The 26,020-nt window shown below is 44.4% G+C and overlaps 2 protein-coding genes across 5 annotated transcripts in view; one reads left to right on the top strand and one right to left on the bottom strand.

Moving 5' to 3' along the window:
* Positions 1–429: 429 nt before the first annotated feature.
* On the bottom strand, positions 430–3,713 carry atox1 (antioxidant 1 copper chaperone). 2 transcript variants are annotated; one of them, XM_086139300.1, is made up of 4 exons: positions 3,557–3,713; positions 2,446–2,521; positions 1,386–1,521; positions 430–906 (listed from the first exon to the last, which is right to left on the bottom strand). In XM_086139300.1, exons 1-3 carry the CDS (start codon positions 3,560–3,562, stop codon positions 1,397–1,399), a joined length of 207 nt encoding a protein of 68 aa, XP_085995426.1. In that variant the 5' UTR covers positions 3,563–3,713; the 3' UTR covers positions 430–906; positions 1,386–1,396. The 2 variants fall into 2 exon arrangements, with proteins under 2 accessions (XP_085995426.1, XP_085995425.1); XM_086139299.1 differs by having other exon boundaries at positions 430–912; positions 3,557–3,712.
* A 263-nt stretch (positions 3,714–3,976) lies between these two features.
* slc36a1 (solute carrier family 36 member 1) overlaps positions 3,977–26,020 on the top strand; it is a 46,483-nt gene continuing 24,439 nt past the window's right edge. The window contains exons 1-12 of one of the 3 annotated variants that reach the window (XM_086139296.1): positions 3,977–4,160; positions 5,316–5,644; positions 9,778–9,909; positions 11,435–11,549; positions 11,642–11,732; positions 12,788–12,876; positions 15,491–15,580; positions 15,945–16,029; positions 17,203–17,430; positions 19,454–19,552; positions 20,243–20,409; positions 23,096–23,265. In XM_086139296.1, the coding sequence (XP_085995422.1) occupies positions 9,873–9,909; positions 11,435–11,549; positions 11,642–11,732; positions 12,788–12,876; positions 15,491–15,580; positions 15,945–16,029; positions 17,203–17,430; positions 19,454–19,552; positions 20,243–20,409; positions 23,096–23,265 (1,171 nt within the window). In that variant the 5' untranslated portion in view covers positions 3,977–4,160; positions 5,316–5,644; positions 9,778–9,872. The remainder of the gene's footprint in view (positions 4,161–5,315; positions 5,645–9,777; positions 9,910–11,434; positions 11,550–11,641; positions 11,733–12,787; positions 12,877–15,490; positions 15,581–15,944; positions 16,030–17,202; positions 17,431–19,453; positions 19,553–20,242; positions 20,410–23,095; positions 23,266–26,020) is intronic. The other 2 variants (XM_086139297.1, XM_086139298.1) reach the window with 2 other exon arrangements.

The following is a 26,020-nucleotide window of genomic DNA, read 5'->3' as shown; positions in this document are numbered from 1 at the left end:
AGAGCCTAGAGAAGATTTTTCAAAATCTCAGTCTGAGACGTAATACTCTAAAAACTAGTCTTTAGATGTGAGCAGGTACGGGATGATAATTTTCCACAAGTCTTTTACAAATATCCTCTAAGTCTTTTAATGTATGGAGAGCGTTATTCTGCACAGAGCGGGAACTGGAACTGTTACCTGTCAATTACAGGCCCACATATAAAGACATCCTACCATTCACCCTTTCATTCCTCTCAATCAGATGGAGAACCCAAGAAGGAGAACATGGAAGGAACCCAGTGTACTCGTACCCAAAGATCCTCCAACCAAGCCTGTGGTCCGTTGAGTTGGAGACACCTTCCCCAGGTGGAAAACAACAACAACCGAAAAAAGGACACAGTAGAGATTGTTTTCAAATAAACACAAAAAGACGGAGTCGTCAAAGCCAAGTTATCATCCTGCTAGCAGGAAGTGATTTCCATCTTTTATTATTACATCTAATTGAGCTTTAACTGCTGCAGAGAAGTGACGCTAAGGTTCTTCTGATTGGTGATAAAGTTAATACACATTGAAAATTAAAAAAACATTAAAAAGGATCAACACAAAACACCATGCATGCAGTGATGTTGATACTGACAGTGTGATATTCTAGTACTTTTAGTGTAGCTTGTGGGATGAGGAGGGTAAGGGATTTCCTTCTTTCAGAGGAAAATGTGAGCCTTCTCCACTTTTTTTAAGAGACCAAAACCGCCAGCGTTGTCTCCCGGGTGCGGTTTTGGCGAATACTGACACTGAAAGCAGATTAAGGTTCCCTCCGGGTTCTTGCCAAGTTGTGCGTATGAGCGTCAAGGTTGAGCGAGGAAGGGGAAGTCCTCTACGGGTCAAACAGCTGGAAACGAGTCGGGGGTTAAATCTTCATCTTCTCACCTACAGCTTTGTGAGGGCAGAAACAGAAACGTAGAAAGACAATGCGTCTCAATTTCAGCTATTACGCTTGTATTATGTTGCAACTGACATTTAAATGAGCAAATAACTTGAAATATTAAGAAGATTTATCAGTTATCCAAAAATGAAAATAACAAATTAATTGCTTTTAACCAGGAAATGATCATGATCGTCAGAAAAATTACAAAATGTTTTAACAGCAGCAATTATCACCCTTGAAAATTGGAAAAAAAAACATTATATTGAAGAGAAAAAACATGTCAATCAAATTTGTAACTTTAAACTAGAAATGAATTACCGGCTAAATAAAATGAAATAATTCATCAAATAAAATAAAACATTAAAATCAAAGAAGGGAGTAGGTGGCCCGCAGGTTTTACCATTTGATCCAGTTAGTAATGTTACTGGATGGTTTTTCAGAGCCGACGGAGGAGACAGATAAAGTGAACAAAGGGAGTCACCTTCATCTTCCTCACTTGGTGCCGTTGTACTTCACCTCCTTCCCGCATTTCTTCAGCGTCTCGAGCAGCGACTCCACATCTCGGTCCGACTCGATCCAAACCAGTTTCTTTGGCAGATCGATCTCAAACTTGACATCTGAGAGACGGGTTGTGGGGAACAAACAAGGGGCGAAGCACCTTCAGATACCTGACATTCTAGTGGTTATTTGCTCCATCAACATCCCCAAAACAAACACTCGCACACATAAATTACAGCTAACTGAATATGCAATAGAACCATATTTTTAAATGCAAAACAAAACCAGAGAGGAATACAGGGCGGTTTCGTTTCCAGCTCGCTTTTTGACTCTGTAAGTTGTTTTATTTATTTATATTACTTATTTAGACATAGGCATAGGATAGGCGGTAAAGATGAATTGAACATTTGATGTTTGTTGCGACTCAAATCACTTCTCGTTTCTATGCCACTTTAATGCAACATGCTCTATAATTATACAGGAAAATTAGAATATTGTGATAAAGTTTTCTATCTTCAGTAATGCAATTAAAAAACACAACATTTCTTTTTCATGATATTCTAATATTTTGAGATAGGACTTTTGAGTTTTCTTAAGATGTAAGCCACAATCAGCAATATTTAAATAATAAAAGGCTTGCAATATTTCAATTGATTTGTAATGAATCCAGAATGTATGACATTTTTTTTAATTGCATTACAGAAGATAAAGTACTCTATCACAACATTTTAATTTTCTAAGACAGTCCTGTATTTATTATCAAATACAAAACAGATGTCATGCATACGAATTTCTAGCCATAGCTAATTTGCAACCCCTGTCCCTGGTTTGGGTCTTGTCTATGAAAACAAAAATAAAAACAGCACAATAACGTTGTACTGTTGTCCAATTTAAACTTTTTAACTGGGTTTAAACGAATTACGTTTGAACAGAGACCGGAATAATCTGAGTTTCAGATCAGCTTAATCTGATTGTTCCTCGGCGCTTCCCTACTTTGAAAAAGAAAGGAAATGGAAAGGCGAGAGGAGTCGCCCTAATCTCACCTCCCAACTTGTTGAGGACTCTGGTCACGGCGCCGGAGCAGCCTTCACACGTCATCGCCACCTCAAACTCGTGCTTCTGACACACACCAACACACACACAAAAATTATCTTTTAACATGCGTTGACTATTCAGCTCATTAACAGGACATTCGGTCTACTGAATACTGAAATTAAACAAATCAGATGCTGAATTGCTTTACCAGTTACAAATATAGATTTGTTGTAAATAAAAATAAATTTGTTCCAATTTTGAGAGTATATTTTTGCTGGGATCTATATGACTTGCAGGTCAAGTCTGGTAGGTTTTATTAGACTTTGGTTGGTCTTTATTGATTTAGGGGGAAATTTCTAACCATTGATCATGTCAGTCCTTTTGTCTTATTTGATTTGTTATCAGTATTTATGAAACACACACACACACACACACACACACACACACACACACACACACACACACAAACACACAAATCTACTTATGTTTTCTTTTTCAATCCAACATTTTATGTTTAAGATAATCCTTTTCAGGGTCCCTCAGCAGGGAATTTGCACATCTCAAGTGCGAGTTATGACCAGAATACACAGTTTCTATATTTTAGAAATATTTAGCTAATATTGAAGTTATTCTTATCTTTGTTACTATCAGGTGACTCTTCCAATTGAACAACTTATTTCGCCCATAACAAGTGGAAAATAACTACATTGATTGTGGTTACGTAAGGGGGGATTTGTAAAGATACATGTAGAGTTTTGAAATGGAACACATTGTTGTTGTTGTTGTTGTTGTTTGATCGAAAGTACGACTTTATTTGTGAACCGAAAGACAAGATTCCTGGGTTTCAGGATGGACAAATTATGACGTAGCTAGTAACGGTACATAGGTGACGAACTTGGAAATACTTTACAACTCCCTCTGAGAGAGAGAGAGAGATGAAAAACATTTACAAATTAAATGGATTCTAAAGTCACTTAACGACGATCGGGAACTGAAAATCTGCAAACTCCGGCGACTTCCATGGCTAGCGTTAGCTTGCTCGTCAGCGGTCCAAAAAAAAGCCGGTGCGAATTAACTTCGGAAGATGGATAAATAAATATTGTCCATAAAAGAACTCACGGTCATGTTTGAAGTGATGTGTCGCAACCTGGTCGTCACCAAACTGTGGACTTTTACCTCTGACTGAATGGATGTTTAGGCAGATTTAGTGTGTGAATACCCGTGACTTGTGCCTGACAGTAGACCGGCGCAGCGGAGTCAAGCGCTTGCTAGTTAGCAATACAACTTCCGGTTCTTCCGGTCATGAAAACATTCGCGAACGCTCTTTGTGCGTGTGTCTGCCGTTTAATCGAGGGTTTTAATAAAATTTAATCACATATTCATACCGTTAAGTGTTCCTGTAAGCGTTATAAAATGCCGAAAGGTAAAAAAAGACTATGCTTCCACTTTACTTCCGGTGTCATCGCTACCCACTTAAACTAGCTAGCTTTCTTTTTATCACCACTAGCATCTTTCCGTGTAAAGCGTGGCACGCTGTTTGGTATGCTATAGATTTCACGGTGGGTAAATAAACAATGCCACAGAAGAACGATAAAAAAAGAAATAAAATAAAAAATAAAAGTGCACGGAGACTGCTAACGCATCGGTGAACGAGAGACGTGTTTTTTTCCAAAATAAAAGCCTGCCCTTCGAGGCTTAAAATGTGATGGAGCTGCAGCTATGGGTAAGATGATATAAGATAAGATAAGATAAGATAAGATAAGGTATTACTTATTTGTCATATGAACATTTTATACATAGTACTCATGCTATATTCTTTTCTTGTGCTGATACCACTCTGTTTACTTTAGGTTATGCTACCTCTAGCAATGTGTGAATGTATCTGGCTGCTATGACAAGTTAATTTCCCTCTATGATTATTTCTCTAGTTAATTCATCAAATCTAGTTGAGGATCTATATTCTGTTAAGATTTCTTTGCTTTGTTTACATCTCATTGCAATGATATGCTTCTCCCTTTCCTTTGAGCTTCTCCCTTCAGAGGTCGCTACAGCGAATCAGCCTCCTCCATCCAACCTATTCTCTGTATCCTCTTCTCTCACACCGACTAACTTCATGTCCTCTTTCACACCATCCATAAATGTACTCTTTGGTTTTCCTCTAGACCTCCTGCCTTACAGTTCCAGCCCCAACTTCCTCCTTCTAATATATTAATTATCCCTCCCTTGTTCACGACCAAACCATCTCAGGACCTTCTCTCTGAAACATCTATCATTTGATGTCCCTCTGAGCGACTCATTCCTGATCCTATCAATCCTCGAAACTCCTAAAGAGAATGTCAACATCTTCATCTCTGGCAATAATATGCTTATTATTTATGTGTCCGTGGAGGTTCTCAGTCATCCAGATTCTAGTCATTTCCTCTCAAAACCTGTCCAAAACTGAAGAAGCCTCTTGGATGAGGGGTGAAACATCTTCAAGGGAACAAAATAAAGTCCAGTTGCCACGAGAAGAAGATTTTAACAAATCAACAAGAACTCAATGTTTGTTTGTTTGTTTTTGCTTACTATTTGAAACACTTTGAATCTCTATCAATGCATATCTATCTATCTATCTATCTATCTATCTATCTATCTATCTATCTAATGTACAGTGAAATGTGTGTCTGTGCCTGCAGCCCCTTGCGAACAACACAAAACACACAGAATAACAAAAAAACATGCTTTTACCTTTTATATCTTTGTATATTTTCATATCCTTCATTTTTTTCTTTATATTTTTAAGAATTCATGTGTCGGGAGTAGCATTAACAATTTCGTGCTTCAATTACATAAGTGTTCAGTGTAAAAGTGTAAAAGGGGTATCTCTTTTTATCAACAGATTTGCAGCTTTGTTTTCAGTTCCACACTGCGCATGTTCGTCTCCGTTCCCGAGTTATAATTCGTCGCTATGGCAACAACACGTCTAACAGCGCGACACCGCTCGTGCCCGGCGGTCATGTGACCACGCCGCTGGCTCTGAGAGTCAACCCGCCCGCCCGACGCCGCCGAGCCGAGTCCTGCTCTGGTGTCGCGGCGGGGTTTCGTCGGCGCTACGCTTCGCTGCCGTCCTGGTCACCGAGCAGCGGTATGAGATCACCGAGTGTGTGGCAAGGATAAGCCCCGGCGGACAGCGACTCCTGCGAGAGAAAGCGGACGGACCCCTTCGAGGTAGCCCCGTTTACTGAAATGCTTTTTTTTGTGGTGGTGTTGTTCTTTTATAACGTACCCGAAGACGACACAAGCTAGCGGCTAGCATTGAAGCTAGCGTTAGCCTCGCTGCGACACACACACACAAATTAACAATTTAGTCACCGTTATACTTGTTTTTCGAACCTCCTGGGTTACATTTAGTACCGGTTTTCGGCGTTTTCTAAGCCAAGGCTTTCGTGCTGGTTGAGCCGCCCCTAGCCGCGTCACCCCCGGATGCTAGTAACAGCGGCATCCGCATTGATGTGTCCTGCCACCGCACTAATTAACCGCAAGCTAATTTACCGACAGGTCATTTCCCCCCGGTCTTCTTCCAGGGGCAGCCGGATTTTTTCCCCCCGGTTGTCCGTCTTATCAGGGCGTCCATCGGGCCGGACAGTGACACTCTCACGTCCCCCGGCCAAAGATTGGTTTTAAACTGATGGGATTATCGGCTGTCCTGTCTGGCCGGTGGTGCTAGCTTCGGGGATTCGTAGCATTTAAAATGAATAAATAAATAAATGATTTTAAACAGCTAGCCTAGTGAGGATTCATCCTCAGCCGTGTGTGTGCGTATGTATGTGCAGATACTGCAACCTGCCAGTCATTCCGGGACGTTTTGCATCTTTGCTTGTGTGAATGACTTCTTGCTTAGAAAAGGTCAAACCATGAATTCAGAGTGTCTTGATAAATAAAAAACAACAACACAATCTTTACAATGTAAGAGAATCACTGGCTGTTTAATCTAGTCTGAAGCTCGAAATAGTGTCAAATTATCTGAAATTGAGTGGTAAGTCTAAAAGGGTCGGGGAAGTGTCATCCAAGGATCATCTTTGGCTGCAGGTTCCAGCCCTAAACCGCAATCAAGCTAATATTGACAGGCTAACCTTCATAAAGCCGTGCTAATCGTGCTTCTAGCAATCTGGCGAAATAATGTTTCTGCTTTCATTTTCTAAACACAACAATCTATACGTTATTTAAGTGACTGCTTTGCTGAAGCCAAGTGTTGATGGGTTTCAGGTATGGGAGGTATGCATGTAATGTATGTATGCACATACATATGTATGTAAAAGAAAACATGCAAGAATTTCTCGCTTAGTCATGAAACAAATAACTGAAAGAGGAGTGGGAGTCAGTGAGGATTGAGCGACAGTCATCCAGACCTGAGCCAACTGTGGCTGCATCTATTTACCTGATCCAAGTTGTAAAGACAAGACGTGGCCTATTTGTGTTGACGAATACAGCTTCCACGCACCGCGAGCCCCTGGCTCTTGGGGGAGGGGGGCAAGGCTTTTGGGATTGTAAAGATCTGGTGTATATATGTGTTTATAAGGACGTGACTGTTACACTTTCACACAACTTATTCAGTTTGTTTATTAAAAAATGTGTGTGACCAGAATAAATTAATAAATTAACTTGTTTTTTTTTCATGCAGAGTATAGAGGGAGCCATTGTTTGCCTGTTTGTTTTATTCAAATACTATTTTATGGCTCGTAGTTTGCATGTACAAATACTTTAACGGTTTAATGTCTGTAGAATTTTTTTTTAAGCCAATGGCTTCTTTAGCACTTTCATTTCTCTCTCTCTCTGTCTGTCTCTCTCTCTCTCTCTCTCTCTCTCTTGAGTTCAGTTCTTTAAAAGTTGCTGATTGGCCAATAATTTAGACACTTTGGCCTCCACAAACACACACACACACACACACACACACACACACACACACCCAATGGACATGGTTAGATCAGGGAAACGCTGAGACTGGAGGGCAGCCAATAAGTTCACATGTGAAGGATGTGTCACCGTTTAAAGTTTATATTGGCCCAAATAATGGGTCATTCGCTGAGAAAATATTAGATTGATGGGAGACTCTGAGGGGGGAAAATAATCCAAAATCAAGCGGCCATCGCTGCTTTCCAGGGGCTGAAGACGCTGAAATGATTCAGAAGTGAAATCAAAAGAAGTGAAATAAGGCTAGAAGTGAAATTAAAAGAGTTATATGATCTTTTTAAAGCTGTGTCTTGTTGATCTCTAGTCATTCCTCAAACTGAATTTGCTTCTTGCCCTTTTGGCAAAGTGTTAAAAGTATGAACAATTCCTGTGGGTTAAAGCAGCAACAAGTCTTTTTCATGTTCATTTCCTGGTCCTGTTTTTTTTTTTTTTTCCTTCAGGCAGCTGATTGGCCTTTTCATTGAAGATGCCTTCATTGTCTCATTTTTGTAGATTAAATCTCCCATCAGTCTGCTCAGGAAGCATCACCGTGTATAAACTGTGCTTCTATGTAGCTTCAGGTTGTGTTAGTTGTGACGCCATACATCCCCACCCAGAATCGTGTGTGTGTGTGTGTGTGTGTGTGTGTGTGTGTGTGTGTGTGTGTGTGTGTGTGTGTGTGTGTGTGTGTGTGTGTGTGTGTGTCTACTTAATGATTTTATGTTTGGGCGGTTGTCACAGGCTGGAAATGTACACAATTGTGCGGTAATGGAACATTGGTCTTGGAGTATTTGTGCTGACTAACATCTCAGCTTACATCCTGTAATATTCTTCTGCTGGGACACCAGACAATTGATTTTTTTTAAAAAAACAGCAACTCAGAATATCAGGATCCAAATCTAGACATATTTCCTGGAGATGGATTTATATGTTTTAATTTGGTTTTAGCTGTATTTAATGTATTATTTTAATTTCATGATTTCACAGGAAAAATGTTGTTAAATACAGTGTCGATATCACATTCGAAAGTGTCATGGAAACCGTCAGATATTCAGCAAACAACCAGGAGACAAACTATGAGGAAAAAAAAGACATTTTAAAAGGCCATATTTTTGAAAGCCCCTCAAATGTTTGTTTTAAATATTTATGAAAGTTTAAAAATATGCAGTGTTTACGCTGCTTTGGTTCTGGCTCTTTGGACTCAACCGATATTTCACTTTTGCTGCGCTCAACATACCCATTTCATTATCTATTATTATGCCGCCCCCCCCCCCCCCAAAAAAAGAGAATAATAAAAGAGTGGAAGTTCAGTGGGTTCTCCTTCTTGTCCATCACTGCTCGATTTATTGACCTATTTATTGATTGATTTTTTTTTGACCCCGAAGTGTCTGGACTCAGTGGCTGATTTGCATCGATTATCAGGTTGCTCCTCGGTCAAGAACCAGAATCAGATCTTTTCAAAGACTTTTTTAAATCCGTAACTTTATTTTCATTGCCTCACATTTCTCCTATTGGTCAGGTTAGGGGGGAAGAAATCTGTTGTTTTTTTTCATTTAATTAGAAAACTTATATATTTATATATATAATTTTTTTTTTCTTCTTTTGTTATTTTTTTTTGTCTTGCTTAGTGCAGCCCAGCCATCAGAATTAATGACATCTGTTTCAGTTCTTATGATGAATATGAAAAGTAAATAGAGAAGTAATGAATAAAAAAAGTAAATAGATTTTAGGTTTGATTTCAATTGCTGTCTAAACAAGTTTTGTTTTATTGCTGCAAGCTACTTTCAGATTGTGTTTTCATACTCCTTACTGACTGAAATTGAGCTATAAATCATGGCTTCAGTCTTCTATATTATTAAAGGGGAAGGAGGCCTTGGATGAAGTTTTTTTTTTTTTTTTTTAAACACTGCAAATGATGAGGCCCTTCCCCTACTTTTGTTTGCCCGGATAAAAATAAAAGTAAACAAGTCTTCTTCCTCTTCTTTTCCTTTTAGTAGCTCCCCTCAGGGGTCTCATCTGCCTCCATCTAACCCCATTCTCTGTAGCCTCTTGTCTTACACCAACTAACCCCTGTCCTTCTTACTTTACCTACAAAACTCCATACCGTCTGGTCGTCCTCTAGACCTCCTGCCTGGCAGTTCCAACCCCAGTATCCTCTGTCCATGTCTGAATCATCTCAGTTAGACTTTTATCTCCAGAACATCTTAACACATTCTGTCCCTCTGATGGACTCGTTCCTGATCTTCCCCATCCATCAGAGATAGCTCCTGTCCTCCCCTCAGTGTCACAACCTCCAGGGCCGCTCTTGCCACCATCTTGTACGCTTTTCAGCGAAAGTATACATGTAGTGCGTTTGTAACGGTGCAAGGGTTGTGTAGTGTGTAATCTGGGGCGGTGTTTGTGTTGAACAGGAGGCTGTCGATGCAGGACCTTTTGACCCCGCGCCATTAGCACCCTTGAAGGTGGGGAGAGATCGCAACCAGTAGGGCCCGCCCTCCGCACAGACATGATGGCGTCCAGCGACGTCGACGTCCGAGGTGATGGTAGGTGGATGGCGCCCCTGCATCAATAATAATCCAGGGGAGCGTAGCATAACCCATGTCTGCAGACATGTAATCCAGAGTGATTCCCAGGTAGACACTGAGTCATCCAAGCTGCTTTCATATTGTGCGCGCGCACACACACACACACACACACACTCACAGCGTAGTTTTGTGTGTCTCTAGGTCACAGCAATGCTCAACATATCAGCTGTCTGCTGACGGTTTCATCTTTTGCCCTCTTTTTTTTCCCCTCCCAGCCATGGGACTGTCACACAGGCACAAGGGGGAGGATGGGAAGCTTTGTGTGTGTGCTTGTGTGTATGTGTGCTGAGTGGTGAGTAGGACTCATAAAAATGTGTTTCTGCGCAACCTTTGGATGCAAACGCGAAGGACACATTATCAAAATAAAATGTTAGAAAAGCGCCACAGGAGATACCGCTTTTACAGCCTGTTTTTTTCCTTCTGACTGAAGGCCGGTCAGTCAATACACAAGAAATCAGGTTCTGCAGCTTGCACTTTGTCACGTTGGAGACAATAAGCTGGCCTAAACTTTTTTTTTTCTGGGATGAGAGAAAGAAGTCCAAACAGGAAGTATCTAGGGAAGAAAGTCCTGGCGAACCTACACGTCCAAACAAAACTTTACAGATGTCTGTGGGTGTGTTTTTCATTTGTGTGTCGGCTCAGCGGGTTCGCGGCCTCCGGCGCCGGGCCCCATTTCCCACCCCGACACTAATTTCCCCACGGGGACTGAACATTCTACCCGTTGGCTTCTTCCCCGTGATGTCCATAAGCCTAATTGCAGTTCATCAATCCATCTAGTTCTCAGGCTGTTTTATTTTGATCGTTTAATCAACTTGCTCTCACTTCCCATCTGGACTGACTTTATATTTCTGCTTTTTCTAACTTGGACACAATTTATCACAATTTTTTCATCGCAGCGGATGGTTTTATTTCCTGCCTCCATTCTCATGTTTTGACTTCCCTTTCAGTCACTGCTGAAATAGTGATAACAGTGCCTTTGTGTTTCACCAACTGGAAAGATGAAGCAGCACAAAGTTAATTGTACAAACAAACCGCGGCGAGACAAATTATTGCCACCCAGCCGTTTTTTTCTCCTTCCTCTTCTCTTTTTCTTCTGGCTTGTCCCCAGTGAGGGGTTTCACGGCAAATCGTCTGTCTCCATCTTGGCGGGATTTGTGTTTACAAAGCAGGATGACATTCAGGGTGAAACAGGGAACATCAAAGTGGAGTAAAACTTCTGCCAACTGTTTTGTTTTGCTAATTTTGTTTATTTATTTTTCAACTTTTAAATTTCACATAAAAGTGATCTACGGTTCTGGCTGTTATAGGAGTCGGTGGCGGGGCGACTGGTACTGGTAGTGTTTGTTTTTGTTTATTATTGTGTTAAAAAGTAGCATGTTCTACTTTGAATCAATACAAACGTTATTTTGATTTGAATGCAATATCAGGGATGACAGTAGATCAGGGGTTTGACCTCCCCATCCTCCCTCTTCTTCCTCCCCAGGCTCCCTCTTCTCCGATCAGAATCCATCAGAAATGGACGCCCTGTGTCCGTCCCCTCCAGGACCGTCCAGGCCAATGCGTAACTACGAGAGGATTGGCGGGCGGACGGGAACCTCGTATGTGACGTAAAAAAGATCTGCTTTCGGCAAGGAAGGGAGGATTTCATTTGATTCTTTCTTTTCTCTCCCTTCCTCCTCCTCCCCGTCAGTTTTTTCCAGACTCTGATCCACCTGCTGAAGGGGAACATTGGGACGGGTCTCCTGGGGCTCCCTCTGGCTGTCAAGAATGCAGGCCTTGTGGTAGGTGTCCGACTGCTCCCTTTGCAAAGAATGAACGCAAAACTTCCCAAAAACTACACTGAGCAGAAAAGCAACTTTAGCTGCTTTGGGACAGAAAACTTTTTAGTGCAAATATAATTCCAGGAACTTGCCTCCTCCAGGGGAACATTTTAGTTTCGCATCCTGACAGGCAGTGAGGGGCCACCGTACGGATGGGTACCATTTGCGCCTTTAGCATCACACACAATAACAAACCGACACAAAGAAGAGGAGGAAGACTACGCGGACAGTATGGAGAGCGAAGCTGCAACAGGGTTCATGTTCTTCATGGCGGGTTTAAGTGTTTTACCCTCTTTCTGCATTGCTTTGCTGTCTGAAGAACCCTGTTTGCCCCTGAAACCCGTCTTTGGCGTAGCCGGTCAGAGGAGCTTGGACCTATTTGTTGCTCCATTTCTTGACGATTCTATCCATACTGTCACAAGAAAGGAGCTGAGCAGTAGAGAACCATCACAGTAGGTCTTAAAAATGTCCCCCTGCAATCGGTAAGTGGTGCCTGGTAATGGGCGCGGCTTATGACTCCCACCCATCAACGAGCACCAATGAGTTCCTATGGAACCATAAAACAGCAAATGTCCTCAGAGCCGAGGTCTTCTGATGTCCAAATGCACCAAGAAATGATCCAATTGCAGAAAGTTCTTACAGGGTGAAAGTGTCCGGTGATGCTTTGTGAAATCCTAGATTTACTTGGGAACAGATTGTATTTCTTCTGAAAGTTCGAGATACAAACAACAGGTACTACTTTTGTGACTTCCACTGGAATGTGAGTACTTCAACCACCCCTCTGTCACCAGATGAAGTTAAAATACTTCAGGCAACAAACTATGTATTTAAATCCATCCAGTGTGTGTACTCAGTTACAATCTCTATTTTAATATGATGACACATGATTATCAGGTTTGACTTCATGTTCTTGGTTTCTATTGTTACTTTTGTACATGGCCTTTATCTTTCTGTGGAACGATGTCTTGTGGGTACACCCTGTTAAGAGGACGTCCATCTGCCCCTCCCCCGTCCAGGTCGGGCCCGTCAGTCTGCTCTGCATGGGAGTCATCGCCGTCCACTGTATGCGGCTGCTGGTCAAATGTTCCCACCACTTTAGCGCCAAGTGAGTACCCGCCCCTCCGCCTCCTGTGTTCCAGGCGTCGCCGGCGGTTCACGCCTGTCCTGCGGACTCGCGCAGACGCCACAGTCACGAAGGAATTTTCATGGCATCGGTGAACGTGACGTGGCATTTTTGAAGTTTTGAAGAACAGAGGAAATAGTTCTGCCGCCTGATCTTGATGGAATCCGGCCCCCTTTTTTTAACTGATAATTTCAGAGAAAAAAAGAACACGTCAGATGAAAGGCTGTCACGAGGAGATCATTTCCAAGGGGGGAGATTTCTTTTTAGCTCAGAGCAGCTTCAAAAATTGACTGATCCAAAACATTTTTGGCCCGAGGAGAAATCACAAAGTAACAGGAAGCCTTTTGTCTCAAGGAGCTCGAAGAACCCGAGGGTATAAATCACAGAAATGGTATCACGCTCAGCACCGTCAGCTCACAGAACGCTGGTCCGGTTCTCCGCTGGGTTCTCCTGGGTGCTCTTTAAGTTCTCGGTCTTCCTCCCACAGTAGGTAGGTAACAGCCAGTAGGTTCATTGAAGACTCACCCGGTGATGCCAGACCAGAGGAAACAGACAGATACATAATGAACCCACTATATTCAACGCTGGCAGGGAGATCTCTATTGAATTACGCAAAGTCAAACGTACAATGTGAAGGTTCTTGAAGCAAGTCTTGCACAAGAATTGACATATAAGCCAATTTCAGACAGAACAGTTTTAACAATGTTGTTGTAAGAAGTGTCCAGTCCAGTTTCGTCCTTCGGAAAGTTTTAGCATTCCCTCAGACCGTAAGGGACCACCGAAAGGGGCTAACATCTGGAAAACCAGCTGAAGTGCATAATAGATTATCAATACATGAGTCCATAATAGCCATCGAAGAGATTGATTAATCTTGGATTTGATTTTAAAAGTTAAAAGAGCTCTCAGAAAGAGCAGGCTCTAAACCCCAACCCTGAGGAACATCACAATCTATTTGCTGTTTGTTAGATAATCTGTCGCTGCTGTAAGAGTTCTTTTAAGACTTAAATCTGTTTAGTTTTTTTCTTTTCAACACAGCACCGAGGATTATCCCCGCCGGCTACACCTCCCCGGCAACGTTTGCGTCCCGTGACAGCGTCGGCGGGCTCTGAAAGGTTTTAACTATTTCAAGGTTTTATTTCAGAGACAGAGAACCCAGAGTGAGCCGTGCTCTTTATTTATCTCCTCCTGTTCCTGCTGTATAATCCGGCTGGCGGAGCTGTGAATGATCTATTGGAGTTTTATGGTATGGATTATATAAGCAAAGGCCTCGGGCTGTAAACCGGGCAGGGAACTCCGCCTCTTTCTTTAGTTTTGGGCTTAATCTCGCTGCCGACTTTTTCAAAGCCCAAACCAAGAGCCACTGGCTCCCGTAGGATTTAAACTGATGAGGACTTGCTGGTGTTTCCATCCAGGTCACCGCGGTCTATACTTATTAAAAGCAATGGATATAAACGTCTATGGTCCTTTTCCTCTCCTGTTTCCTGTGGGAACACATGGGAGCCCCGCCTCCCACCGCCACGTTTAAGAGGATTAGATGGAGAGAGAAAGAGTTGGAATGGAGAGTTGGAATGGAGGAGCCTCGGTCAAAAATAACCTCCGGGCTCAGAGTCACGTCTGGATCAGAGGTGTTTCTGGAGCGGGAGGGCTCAGAGGGTTTATGGTAACATCCTCTCTCGTTCCTTCATTCACCAAGGGCTGGATAGAGCCAAACCCAACAATGTAGAAGGGATTTAACTCGGATGGGTCACCTGTCAATCGCACATTTAGAGACATCCAGCCACTCGTTCTCATTCACACCTTCGGACGATTCAGAGTCCTCCATGGACCTGCTGAGTGTTTTGGGAATGTGGGAGGAAGACGTCAGAATCCGGGCACAAGAACGTGGAGAGAACTCGCAGAGAAGGGCTGAGCACCTCGATGACCGGGTTCAGAACAACCAGACTGTTTTCGGTGATATTAACAGGGCTTTAACTCACAATGCATGTCGTGGTGCACCAATGGAATAGATTACCAAGTTACCATGGAAACAAAAAAAAAATAGGACTGATTCCGGGTTGCAGCTGCATTCAGTGCCCCTGCCTTCATTTTCAGCTTTGACGAATTGTTGTCGTTCCCATCTTGGTCTGATCTTGGTACCCGGCTGATCGCTGGAGTTCGACGCGGCAGAGGCTAGCATGCAAAAGTGTAATTATCCTTCCCTTTGTGGTTCGGGGAAATAAAGACACACCATCAGTTTGATGTCGGGATTTTGATCTTATGTTTACTATCAGCTCCTCAATTTCTTCTTCATCTGTCACTCGCTGACTCCACCTGTTCCGCCCGCCGGAGGCATGAGCTCTTTTTCTGTTTGTCTTTTTTTTTTTTTCCTTATCTCGACAGCTTATCTTTTCACAACATTAAACCCCCCCAATCTCGGGCTGCTCACATTTCAGCACTGGGTGTGCTTGTGTTCACACAATATCGCTCTATCGGTCTGATATCTGGACATGTGGAAGGAGAATGTTGCCCAACATTTACTTTTTGATCGTTTTTTTTTTTTTTCTCCACAATTTTACAGAGCTAATTAAAAAAGAGCCTCTCTGTGTTTGTGTTTCAGGATGAATCGGCCTTCGCTGACCTACGGCGAGGTCGTCCAGTACAGCATGGAGAACGTGTCTTGGCTCAGGAGGCACTCGCAGTGGGGAAAGTAAGAAAAGGCCCGCTTCCGTCTCTTACCCTTCCTCAGCAATTTGCATTGTGGTGTGTGTGTGTGTGTGCTTCTTCAGTCTGAGTGTAGGATAAGTAGGATGAATGTTAATGCCGCATTCAGTTGCTTCAGATAAAATCTGACATGTCTCTTTTCAATCTTATGTGAACCCTTTTTCGGCTCATTTTTAGCAATCGTACCAGTGTTTTTTTTTTCTCAATGATTTCCCTTTATTGAAAATGTAAACTAGCAAAAGTCTCGTATGGACTCACACTGTGGCATTGTGGGATTCAGAGTACTTGATTTGTCTGACCCCAGTTGGTTTGGTCTGAGATGTCTTCCTCTCTTCCTTCCTCTGCCTCAGACGGACGGTCAACCTGTTCCTCATCATCACCCAGCTGGGCTTCTGCTGCGTCTACTTCGTCTTCCTCAGTGACAACATCAAGCAGGTACCGATCTCTCTCAGACACAAACGTGCAAATATTCATTTTCAAACGGGAACAAAAAATCGACAATGTGGTAATTGCACAGTGTTCTAAAAATATAAAGATATAAAAATCCAGAATGTCAGATTCTAACCCACTGCCACGTTGTCCATCACCCTGACCTTTGGCCCAGTCGTCTCCTGCTCACCACAACCACCGTGGGCCAATAAAAACCAAATTGGACGCATGGCTGTGTTTTCATGGCGATGTCCATGGCTGATTCACTGGCTGGCAGGGGCAGTCTAGGTTCCTAGTTTGTGGCTACATATTTAAAGCTGCAACCACCAGAAAATGATCTTTGATGTCTTTATGTTTTTATTGGCCAAAGAAATCAATTCTAAATAAATTGGAATAATTTTATGGCAAAACGAAAGTCAAAGTCGCTGGTGGCAGGAGGATTTCTGAGAAAGTAGTGCCACCAGGATGTTCAGCTTCATCCATTTTCCGACCACAGGAACTTATATCATAACTCAAAGAGTCGTGACTTTTGACCCCTGATGTCTTTGGTACCAGGGGATGGGGATAGGAAGCTGAAAGAGTTCCTTCTTGCTGCACCCTCAGTTCACACTCAATTCTCTCTTCAAAAACATCTAGATGAGGCTGAAACAGCTACTGTTTTCTCAGAGCACCGAATGGGTGTAGTACTTCCACTGACCACTAGATGACGCCATCCGCCTTTCTCTACGGCTGCCCTGTGAGAATAAACCAGAGAGTGTGTGTGTGTTATTTTCTAAGATCTTTCAACGATTAGTTGATGGATCAATAGTTTCATAATCAGTCAGTTCTGGGGGTGTAACTACATTTTTATTAATGTTCAAGAGACAGGTTCAGGGGCAGGAGGAAATGATGATGTGGGTAAAGACACAGTTCTGGGCGATCAATATTGATTAATTGATTGATTATTTCCTTGTTTTTTGTTAAATCCCCAGGGTGCTATACAGAAATACTGAGATCACCCTTGTGTAGCAGGGAAACTCCAGCTGTTTGGTTTGGGAGACAGAAAAAAATGACTAATTGATTTGTTTAAATGCGATCTTAATTGATTAAAAGTTCTCACTTTGGAGTTTTTTTGGAGTCAATGCCAACCTCTGACCCCATGGCCGTCCGACTGCTCTCCCATGTTCCACGCAACTCCAGGTGGTGGAAGCGGCCAACAGCACCACCTTCAACTGCCAGGTGAACTTCACCAACCAGACGCAGGTCCTGGTGCCCAGCTTCGACTCCCGCATCTACATGCTCTTCTTCCTGCCCGCCTTCGTCCTGCTCGTCTTCACCCCCAACCTCAAGTACCTGGCGCCGCTGTCCCTGGTGGCCAACCTGGTCATGACAGCCAGCCTGGTGCTCATTTACTTCTACTCCCTGACGGTGAGCGTGTGTGCGTGCGCATGCTTTGTTTTCGGCTTAAATGAGAAAATCAGGCTCGAAATCAGGGTCGCGGCATGGGATCACAACATCGACTCTGAGACCTCGCATTCCTGTTATGTAACAACTTGGGAAAGGATCTGGCGTCTGGGTCAGCAGGTGAACAGGGTCTGAAATGCAATGCCGATGCCGACGTGGTGACTTGCTCTCAACCAAATGTCAACATCCAAACAACCCTGTTTGTCCACCTGGAAGTGGAGAAACGACATGCCGATCGGGTCGTTTAACGGACAGATCACCGGGCTTCCGATTCCGAATCAGCTGATTGATTGATCTGCAAACAGAGACGGTGTTTGAAGTCGCAGACGGACGGTGGTCAGACGCCTCCGCCCTCCCTGACCCCTTTGTGATCCTCCCGATTTCTGCACACTCCTCCTGTTTGCTCCTCCTTCTCACTATTCCCGTTCTCTCCTCCTGATCACTCTTCTTATTCACTCCCGTTGTGTGCTCTTCGTATTTGCTCCTCCTGATCACTGTTCCTGCTCACTATTCATGTTTTCCCCTCCCTGCATACTATTCCTGTTTGCTTCTTAGTGCTCCTGCTGATCACTTATTCACTCATTCACTCTTCATATTAACTTTAGTGTGTTCTTTGTGTTCACTCTTCCTATGTGCTCCTCCTACTCACTGTTCCTGTTCTCTCCTCCTGTCTGTCCATCATCGGTCACCGAGGTCGGTCGTCTCCTGTCCGGCTTCAAACCCCCAAGTGATCCTAATTTCATTCGGTTTCGTAAAAACAGCCTCGCCCCAACCCCCCCCCCCCCCCTCCACCGTTCACACCTCCTGCGGCGACCCCCCGGCCCCCTACGCCGCCACCTGTGTCCCTCCAGGCTGATTGTGTTGCCTGTTGTAATGGATAACAGCCCAACTGGCGGTGACAGAGTCTCCAGATTGCCTGCTCTGCGGATGCCCGCACCTTCATCACCCCGCCTCCTCTTCCCCCTCCGTCTGGGCCTCCCGCCGCTGCAGGGACGATGCCCTCCCGAGGAACTGAGCAAAAGTAAAAGCAATCTCTGGTATTGGAATCCCTTCTGAGGAGACATGCAGTGGAGTTAAAGGGGTGTCTCCATGTGGCTGATGAGTCGCAGCAGCAGAGGATTCTCGGGGAAAAGCGAAGCGGACGGGATATTCGATTGGAAAAGCAGCCCGCGATTGCTTTTGTTCCTTCTCGGATTAAAACTCCTGCCGCGTTGATCAGGTGACCAGGAGGCGGAGCCTCTTGGCAACGTTGAAGCTTCGTCCCCATCTTTCTCCATGATGACACGAACAGGTTCATGTATAGCAGCTACTACCCTTCTTAGCACGGAGACGCTCAAACACGCACATATGCTCGTCACAAAGATACCAGGCTTTCACAGACACTGCCCCCGAGTGGCAGCAAGTGGTATTGATAAATATCTCAGGAGAAGAAGAAATGCATTTATTGTCAATTGTCATTGTCATCGTCAAGTGTGACTAGTGGGGTAGTGCTTGGTGAAGAGGTATGTTTTCGGCAACAACAACACAGGCTAGGAGGAGTCGGGAATCAAACCATGAATGTGAATGTTTGGTTCCAAGGACAACCGCTCTAACCCTCTGCGGCAAGCCGCCCCGAGACTTGCAGCTGAGACTTGACTGTTGCGCCTCGATTTAAAACTGCAAAAGGACACACAGTCTCTACTCAGGGAGGAGGACAATGTAGATGATGTAGATATCAGAGGATCTCAGGTGTGAACAGTCATGGCCAATCGTCATGCTGTAAGTTGTTCTTCATCGACTGGAGGGGGCAGAGCTCCTCATCAGGTTTTTCAGAATGTCAGCGTATCCTTGAGGTTGACTCGAGAGGTTTCCAAAGACGTCCATGAGTTTAGAAGCTTCAAGAATAGGAAATAAGCCAATCCTGTCAGCGACCTCATTCCAGGTCGGCACCCCATTCCAGGCCAGTCGGACATTTTCTCTGTTAACAGTTGCGTTTCTATGTTCACAGAACATCACCTACCCCATCAACCTGCCCAAAGTGGGCCGGGCCAAGGATTACCCCCTCTTCTTCGGGACGGCCATATTTGCCTTTGAAGGGATTGGAGTGGTGCGTGTCCGACCACATGACACACACACACACACACACACACACACGATTTTGACATAATCTTCCAAAAATGTATCTCATTTATTTTATGGAATCTGAGAATCACCAGTAGAATAAACCAACTTAAACATCTTAAAATGAGTTAAAAAGGTTTTCTGGTTTGCACTAACGTTTTGCGTTTTTCCTCATTTTTTTTCTCGTTCGAAAACTATATATGAAAAAAGTAAAAAAAAAAAAAAAAGAAAAAAGTTGCTCTGAAGCAAAAGATAAATTTGAAAGTATAAAATCCCTGTCCTTTTTTTTATGTGTCTTTTCCTTTACTGTGTGTCAGCAGACTTGGATTGTCTTTATTTTTTGTGCTTTTCCCGCAAAAGAGTAGAACACCAAATATTCTGACGGCAAAAGAAGTTCTGTTAGGTTGTTCTTTCCAGTGTGTTCTCTGACATACGCACCCGCCGTAAGTCCTCTAAATCCCGCCATTGGTATTCTGTTAGCGGCGCCGCCGACAATCCGTGACTCCGCCTCCGCCGTGGCCCCGCTGGCGAGACGGTGACTCCGTGAGTTGTCAAAAAGGAACACAGTAAATTCAGTCTGCTTTCTCACTTCCTTTGGACGGCAGACAAATCACGAACACATACACGTCTCCCGCTTTCCTGCTAACACCCCGACTGTGTCTGCGCGTCTCCCCAGGTTCTTCCTCTGGAGAACAAGATGCAGCGACCGCAGAGCTTCACCCTGGTCCTGTACGTGGGCATGGGTATTGTCACTTTCCTCTATATCAGCCTGGGGACCATCGGGTACCTCTGCTTCCAGGAGAACATCGGCGGCAGCATCACGCTCAACCTGCCCAACTGCTGGTGAGCGAGCGCCTTCCGAGCCACAAGCCAGCTTTTATTCAGGGTGGAATAGAACTGTAGTTCAGAGTGCACTTCCACCAAAAGTACCTGGATATTTTATCTGGAGATTTGCCCTCATGAGGAATTCTAAAGTGCCGGACCCCTACTTGCGAATGGAGCTTAAAGTTCGCTGAAGATTCAAGGCGGAGTGTCTGCAGTACACTCCCAGTCCACTAGGTGTCAGTAGAACGAAGGACGAGGCTGTCATTTCTCTAGAAATTAGCATCTCACCCCGATGAATCCCGCAGTGCTAAGGTTTACTTCAGAACTCCAAACGATTAACCAACAGATTATCATGAAATCACCCTAAAATTAATGGATTAGTTGAACATTGAAAAATCAAAAAGTCCTGAAAATCATCTTAAGAGATCAGCCCGTTATTAAAAATAATACTTGGATCCAGTCTACCTGAAATTCTGCGCACAGTTCCAGCTAACACTGTAGTGAGAGGTGCTGTTTAACCCGGCTGGGTCACCTGACTATCTAGAGGCCACATGTGGACTCGGGGTTCCCATGTGTCCTGGAAAACCTGGAACATGATTGACCAATTTTATAGTCGTGGAAAACATGTGGAAAATAAGGGGGGTAAGACAGTCCTGGAAAAGGTCAAATATCTTTGAAAAGACGTGCACGTCTGTGGCCCCACTGTCTTCAATGGGTGACGTCAAGTCACAGCGCCTCCAGCCGGTGCAGCGGCTCCATGTGACTCTACCTGCCAGTAAAACTAGTACATCACATTTGTACTAGTTTCCATTTGGCATTGATACATTTAGCAGCTTTTATGACCCTGCTGAGAAGGCTTTCCCTCCAAAGAAGCATCTTCAGACCCAACAAGCCACCTCCAAGATGAAGAATGCTGCTAATATCAGTCTGTGGGTAATAAATTGCTCATAAGAGATCATGAAAGAGATTATTTTAGTTAAATCCACAGACTGCAAATCCTTAAATCAGACCTCTGTGGGCAGGTGAGGAATAAACATAGATGCTACCCAGGGGAATATACAAAATGTACAATGTACAATGGCAGCGCATGGTGAAAAGAGCCTGGAGAGAAGTCAGTGGATTTTTAGCACCTTTCTCTGTGAGGCAGGACTTCATTCCATATTTTCTAGTCCTCCTTCTCATTCATCACAATGAAGCACTTTTTCTTTTATAAACCACTTCACATGAATCTTTGATCATGGTCCATCCCGGACAGCCCTCCCCTGGCCCAAATCCTTTACCCAGAAAATAGGGAGCGATGAGCAGTGGAAGGGCCGCAAAATTCCTGGGGACATTTCCGCAGCGATAACAACAACCGGTCGACTTGAAGAAGCACAGGCCACCTTTTGCCATTACATGAAATTACTATTTAGGATGGGGGCTCACATAGCTAATAGACTTCTTTCAACTGTGCCTATAAATCTCTGTATTTTAATTTTATGCATATTTAAGATTGCTATTTGACATATCTTAATTTGGCTGCTCCCCTCAGGGGTCACCACAACCAATCATCTCCCTCAATTTAACCTTCTCCTCTGAATCTCTCCATCACGCCGACTAACGTCCCGTCTTCTTTCCTCCCGTTCGTAAACCTCCTCTCTTTGCCTCCAGCCTGGTATTTCCAACCTCAGCATCCTTCTACCCAGATCTCCACCATCCCTCCTCTGTCCAATCATTTCAGTCTCACTTTTATCTCCAGAACATCTAACATGTGCTGTCCCCCCCGATGGACTCATTCCTGATCCTCTCTATCCTCTTCACTCCACATCTTCATCTCCGCTGCCTCCAGCTGTGCTTCCTCCGTGTCTCTACATCAACTTCATCTTCCACACCTTTCCTTTCATTCTTTTCTCCAACCGTTTCAACCTGCTCGCACACACTTTTCTCCACCCTCTGCATTGCTCTGAGCTGTTGACCCCCGATACTTCAAATCCTCCACCTTCTTCATCTCCACTCCCTGTAGCCTCAACGTTCCCCCTGGGTCACTCTCATTCACAACCGTCATTCCTCCTCAGGTCAAACCTTCAGCCTTGATTGTTTTACAGATTTTCACTTGCTATATCTTGATTTTTTTTTTTTTTTTAAATATGGAACACCTAAATTATGGAACACACACACACTCACACACTTTCCTCCCTCTGTATCCTGGGCTCTGATTTGCCCAGTGACTGTAGCATCATTCACGGCATCTCTTGCGCATAGTTTGCATTCATCATCTCACTGTGTCTGTCTCACGTCGATGGTCACATCGATCGCTTTAAAATATATAAACGATACATTAAATATAAATACACACACACACACAAACACATATATATATATCTAAAATTTTATTGCTGATTCTGGAACGTAACACAACGAGGGACTGTATATAGGTATTTTTTCACACCTATTTTGGCCAAAAATGGATCCAAAAAAAATCCTCGTACTATTAGGACTTAATTGATAATTTGCTAATCTAGGAGAGCGTTGGCCTTTCAAAAGCAAATATATATACGAAAACCGAAGGAAGTGGATGTTCTCCTTGCAGGCTGAAATGTTTCTTTTGGTTTTATAAAAGGGAATTGGCTCAATGGACTTTTTTTTTTCATGAGGAAGTCTTCTTGTGTGATTTCCAGACGCCACTTTTCTCATTTGTGATTATCTCTCCGCTCTTCGCCGCCAGGACGTACCAGGCCGTCAAGCTGCTTTACTGCTTTGGGATCTTCATCACCTTTGCCTTGCAGTTCTACGTCCCCGCCGAGATCCTCATCCCGCCCCTCTTGGCCCGCGTCTCCGAGAGGTGGGAGAGGGCTGTGGACCTACTGCTCCGTACCGTCTTGGTCATCTTCACGTGTAAGTAGCAGCTGCGGTGGCGCCAGAGGGAGCCGCTTCCGCTTCCACCCTGTTTTACCATGATAACAATCGGTGAACGCGATTTAGACCCTGGTGCTGCAAAAGATCCCACAGCAGGTCACGTCTCCTGCAACATTCTGCTCATTGTTGGATGCCCTTGTTGGTCAGAGTGGGCACAGCAGAGTGTGTGTGTGTGTGTGTGTGCGTGCGTGCGTGTGTGTGTTTGAGTTGTCACACCATTTCTTAAGCCGTTCTTGCCACGGAAACATGGACGCAGTGTTTTTCTGCCCTTTGAGGACGCGTTGAGTTGATTAGCGAGACGAGTCCCGCCGGCTCACCCCGAGCGACCGCCTCCTCCGGAACAGACATTTATCAGCGAAAGGATGTAGGAAATGCCAGAGGGAGCAATCTAATCCAATCCAATACGTGCTCTGCGTCACTCCCCTTCCTCTGGACTCATTCGGTTACAGCCTCCCTTCCCTCACACCCTGCCCATAAGCGGCGCTGGCTGCAATCAGCCCTCGCTGTCCGCCGGCAGAATTCTATATTTATGCAGGTTCACGTCAGTTACGACTGTCCTCCTCCAGCCGGCGTTAGTCCGACTGCCTCCCAGGCGGTGACATTTAGCGCCTTTATCCCGATACCCCGGCCCAAAGGGGAGATTGGTTTCTGCCTAGCGCTGCCTTCCCCAGCTGCTGAGGAGCTTTGGAGCGTACTTCTGAAGGGGGCCTCCTTTTCTTATATTGTATTTTTCATTAGGTTCGTTTAAACGGAAAATGGAGCAGCGACAGCCGGCACACCAGCGAGGCACTTTGAAGGGTTATCAACCTGTGTGTGTGTGTGTAGTCACTAAATGACAAGCGTCTCACAATGTAGAAGCAGGCAGCGTCTAACAGACTAATACCATTATTTGCTAATAAGGGTTTTATACTTACTGCACACACACACACACACACACTCACACGCCAGGGGAGAGCTCCTAAGATCAGAGGTTGCTCGTGGGTTGCTGGTTTAAATCTTTGAACGGACGTGAAAATTAGCTAAAGCAGAGACTCTAGTCCGTACTCCCGATCTGCTGAATGCAGCAGTGTTTTTTTTTTGATTCTGCTGCAGTCCAAGTAACCACCAAGCCTTAAAAAACGGTATACAGGGTTTTCAAGAAAAGCCAGGGTTTTAGCAAATAATTTCAGTAGCACAGTGTGACAATACCCCGTCCTTCCTCCACAAGCAAGAGTAATGCGAATGGTGACGTATTAGCACCAGCAATCAAGCAGGTAACCCTGCTCCATGAACTTTAGCATCATCTCGGTGTCCAGCTTCATGCATATACACCTCTTCTTTTTCTTCTATGGCTTTTCCCTTCAGGGAGGGATAATGAATATATTGGTGGACGGATACTGGAATTGGAACTGCCAGGCAGGAGGTCTAGAGGAAGACCACAGAGAAGATTTATGGACGTAGTGAGAGAGGATATGAAGGTAGTTGGTGTGAGAGAGGTGGATACAGGGAATAAGGTTAATGTTGTTATTATTTTCTGACAGTTACACACACTTTAGAGTGATAAGTGCTTGCAAAGCTAGCCATTAGCCGCGACTGTGACATCCACATTAGACTGGGATTCTCTCGATCATCTCTTCCACGGGGTTTAATTCAGTGAAATCACTACGTGAATGTCCGGCCATCAAAATAACTATAATTTCTTTTAATTCAGTAATTGATTTTCTGGTATGAAACCCTGACTTTTATTCCCTCAGTGAGGGAGTTTTTCTACAGAGCAGAGTCAAGTGTGTGCTGCTTTTCAGTTTCCTCAGCCCGCTTCTGTTTGAACCAAGGCAGCATCAGACTGGACTGATTCGCTTCAGGGAAATCTGACGGGAACCGCTGACCGTGAGGGAACGCTGCTCTTTAACCACCGCGGTCCCGGTGGTTTATCATGTTTTTGTATCTTGAAGTGGGGGGTGAGCATGTTTCTGCAAGTGTTTTCCGACGCTATGGGGGGAATCTTCTGCAAGACCCTCAGCTCGGAACTCTCGCTGACGTAGCAGCGTCTCACGTGAGCCCCGTTATCTTAAACAGCCACGTGCCCACTTGACACACACACAAACACAGATCATCCCAATTTGTTGTCCTTCCTCTTTCAATTTCAGGCAGCAGCAAACACTTCCCTGAAATAGCTGCACGAGGCCTATTAATAGCACCGATACTCCCCCACCCCAGTCCAGTCCAATTGCTATTGATTTCCATTCTGCGTCCGCGGTTGTACCGCGCCGTCCTCGTCAAGACGGCTGTGATTTGGCACGGCGCCGCCGGGACACGTCGAGGTCGGCGGGCGGTCGGTCGGTCGACTTCTTCCCGTTCAAAGATCTTTATCGAGGCGTTAAAAGTTTCCCAGTCGAGTTTCTTCGTGACTCACTCGCCACACCTGCTTGAAATGACCTTGGAAGTTGTTTCCTTTTTTTTGTTTTGTTTGTTTTTTTTCCTCAGCATAGAGAAACAGCAGAAATACGTCCTGTGATACAGATGTTGGCGGCGGCTCCTGACAAGTGGAGTTAGCCGCACCCCCCACCCCATCTCCACCTCCCCCCCCCAGCCATATTAGGTGGAACAAAAACATAGCAATTTTTCTCCAGCACTGATTTATCTGCTGCGGCTCGACAATATCAACATAGCGTTTCGCTGTCGGTATGCAGCGCAGCGGCTCACCTTCGCTCTTTCTCTCTTACTCTCTGCGGTGTAGCAGAAAAACATTGGCACA

This window comes from Fistularia commersonii, chromosome 31 (assembly GCF_037954325.1).
Source record: "Fistularia commersonii isolate RoL2024-O1a breed Wild chromosome 31, RoL_Fcom_v1.0, whole genome shotgun sequence".
Lineage (NCBI taxonomy): Eukaryota > Metazoa > Chordata > Actinopteri > Syngnathiformes > Fistulariidae > Fistularia > Fistularia commersonii.
This window is presented reverse-complemented; position numbering and strand designations above follow the sequence as displayed.

Bases quoted from the DNA above. Each gene is read 5' to 3' on its own strand.
- atox1 (XM_086139300.1), bottom strand. The intron at 1,522-2,445 runs GTGAGATTAGGG...CCCGTCTCTCAG, and splicing joins AGTCCTCAACAAGTTGGGAG to ATGTCAAGTTTGAGATCGAT.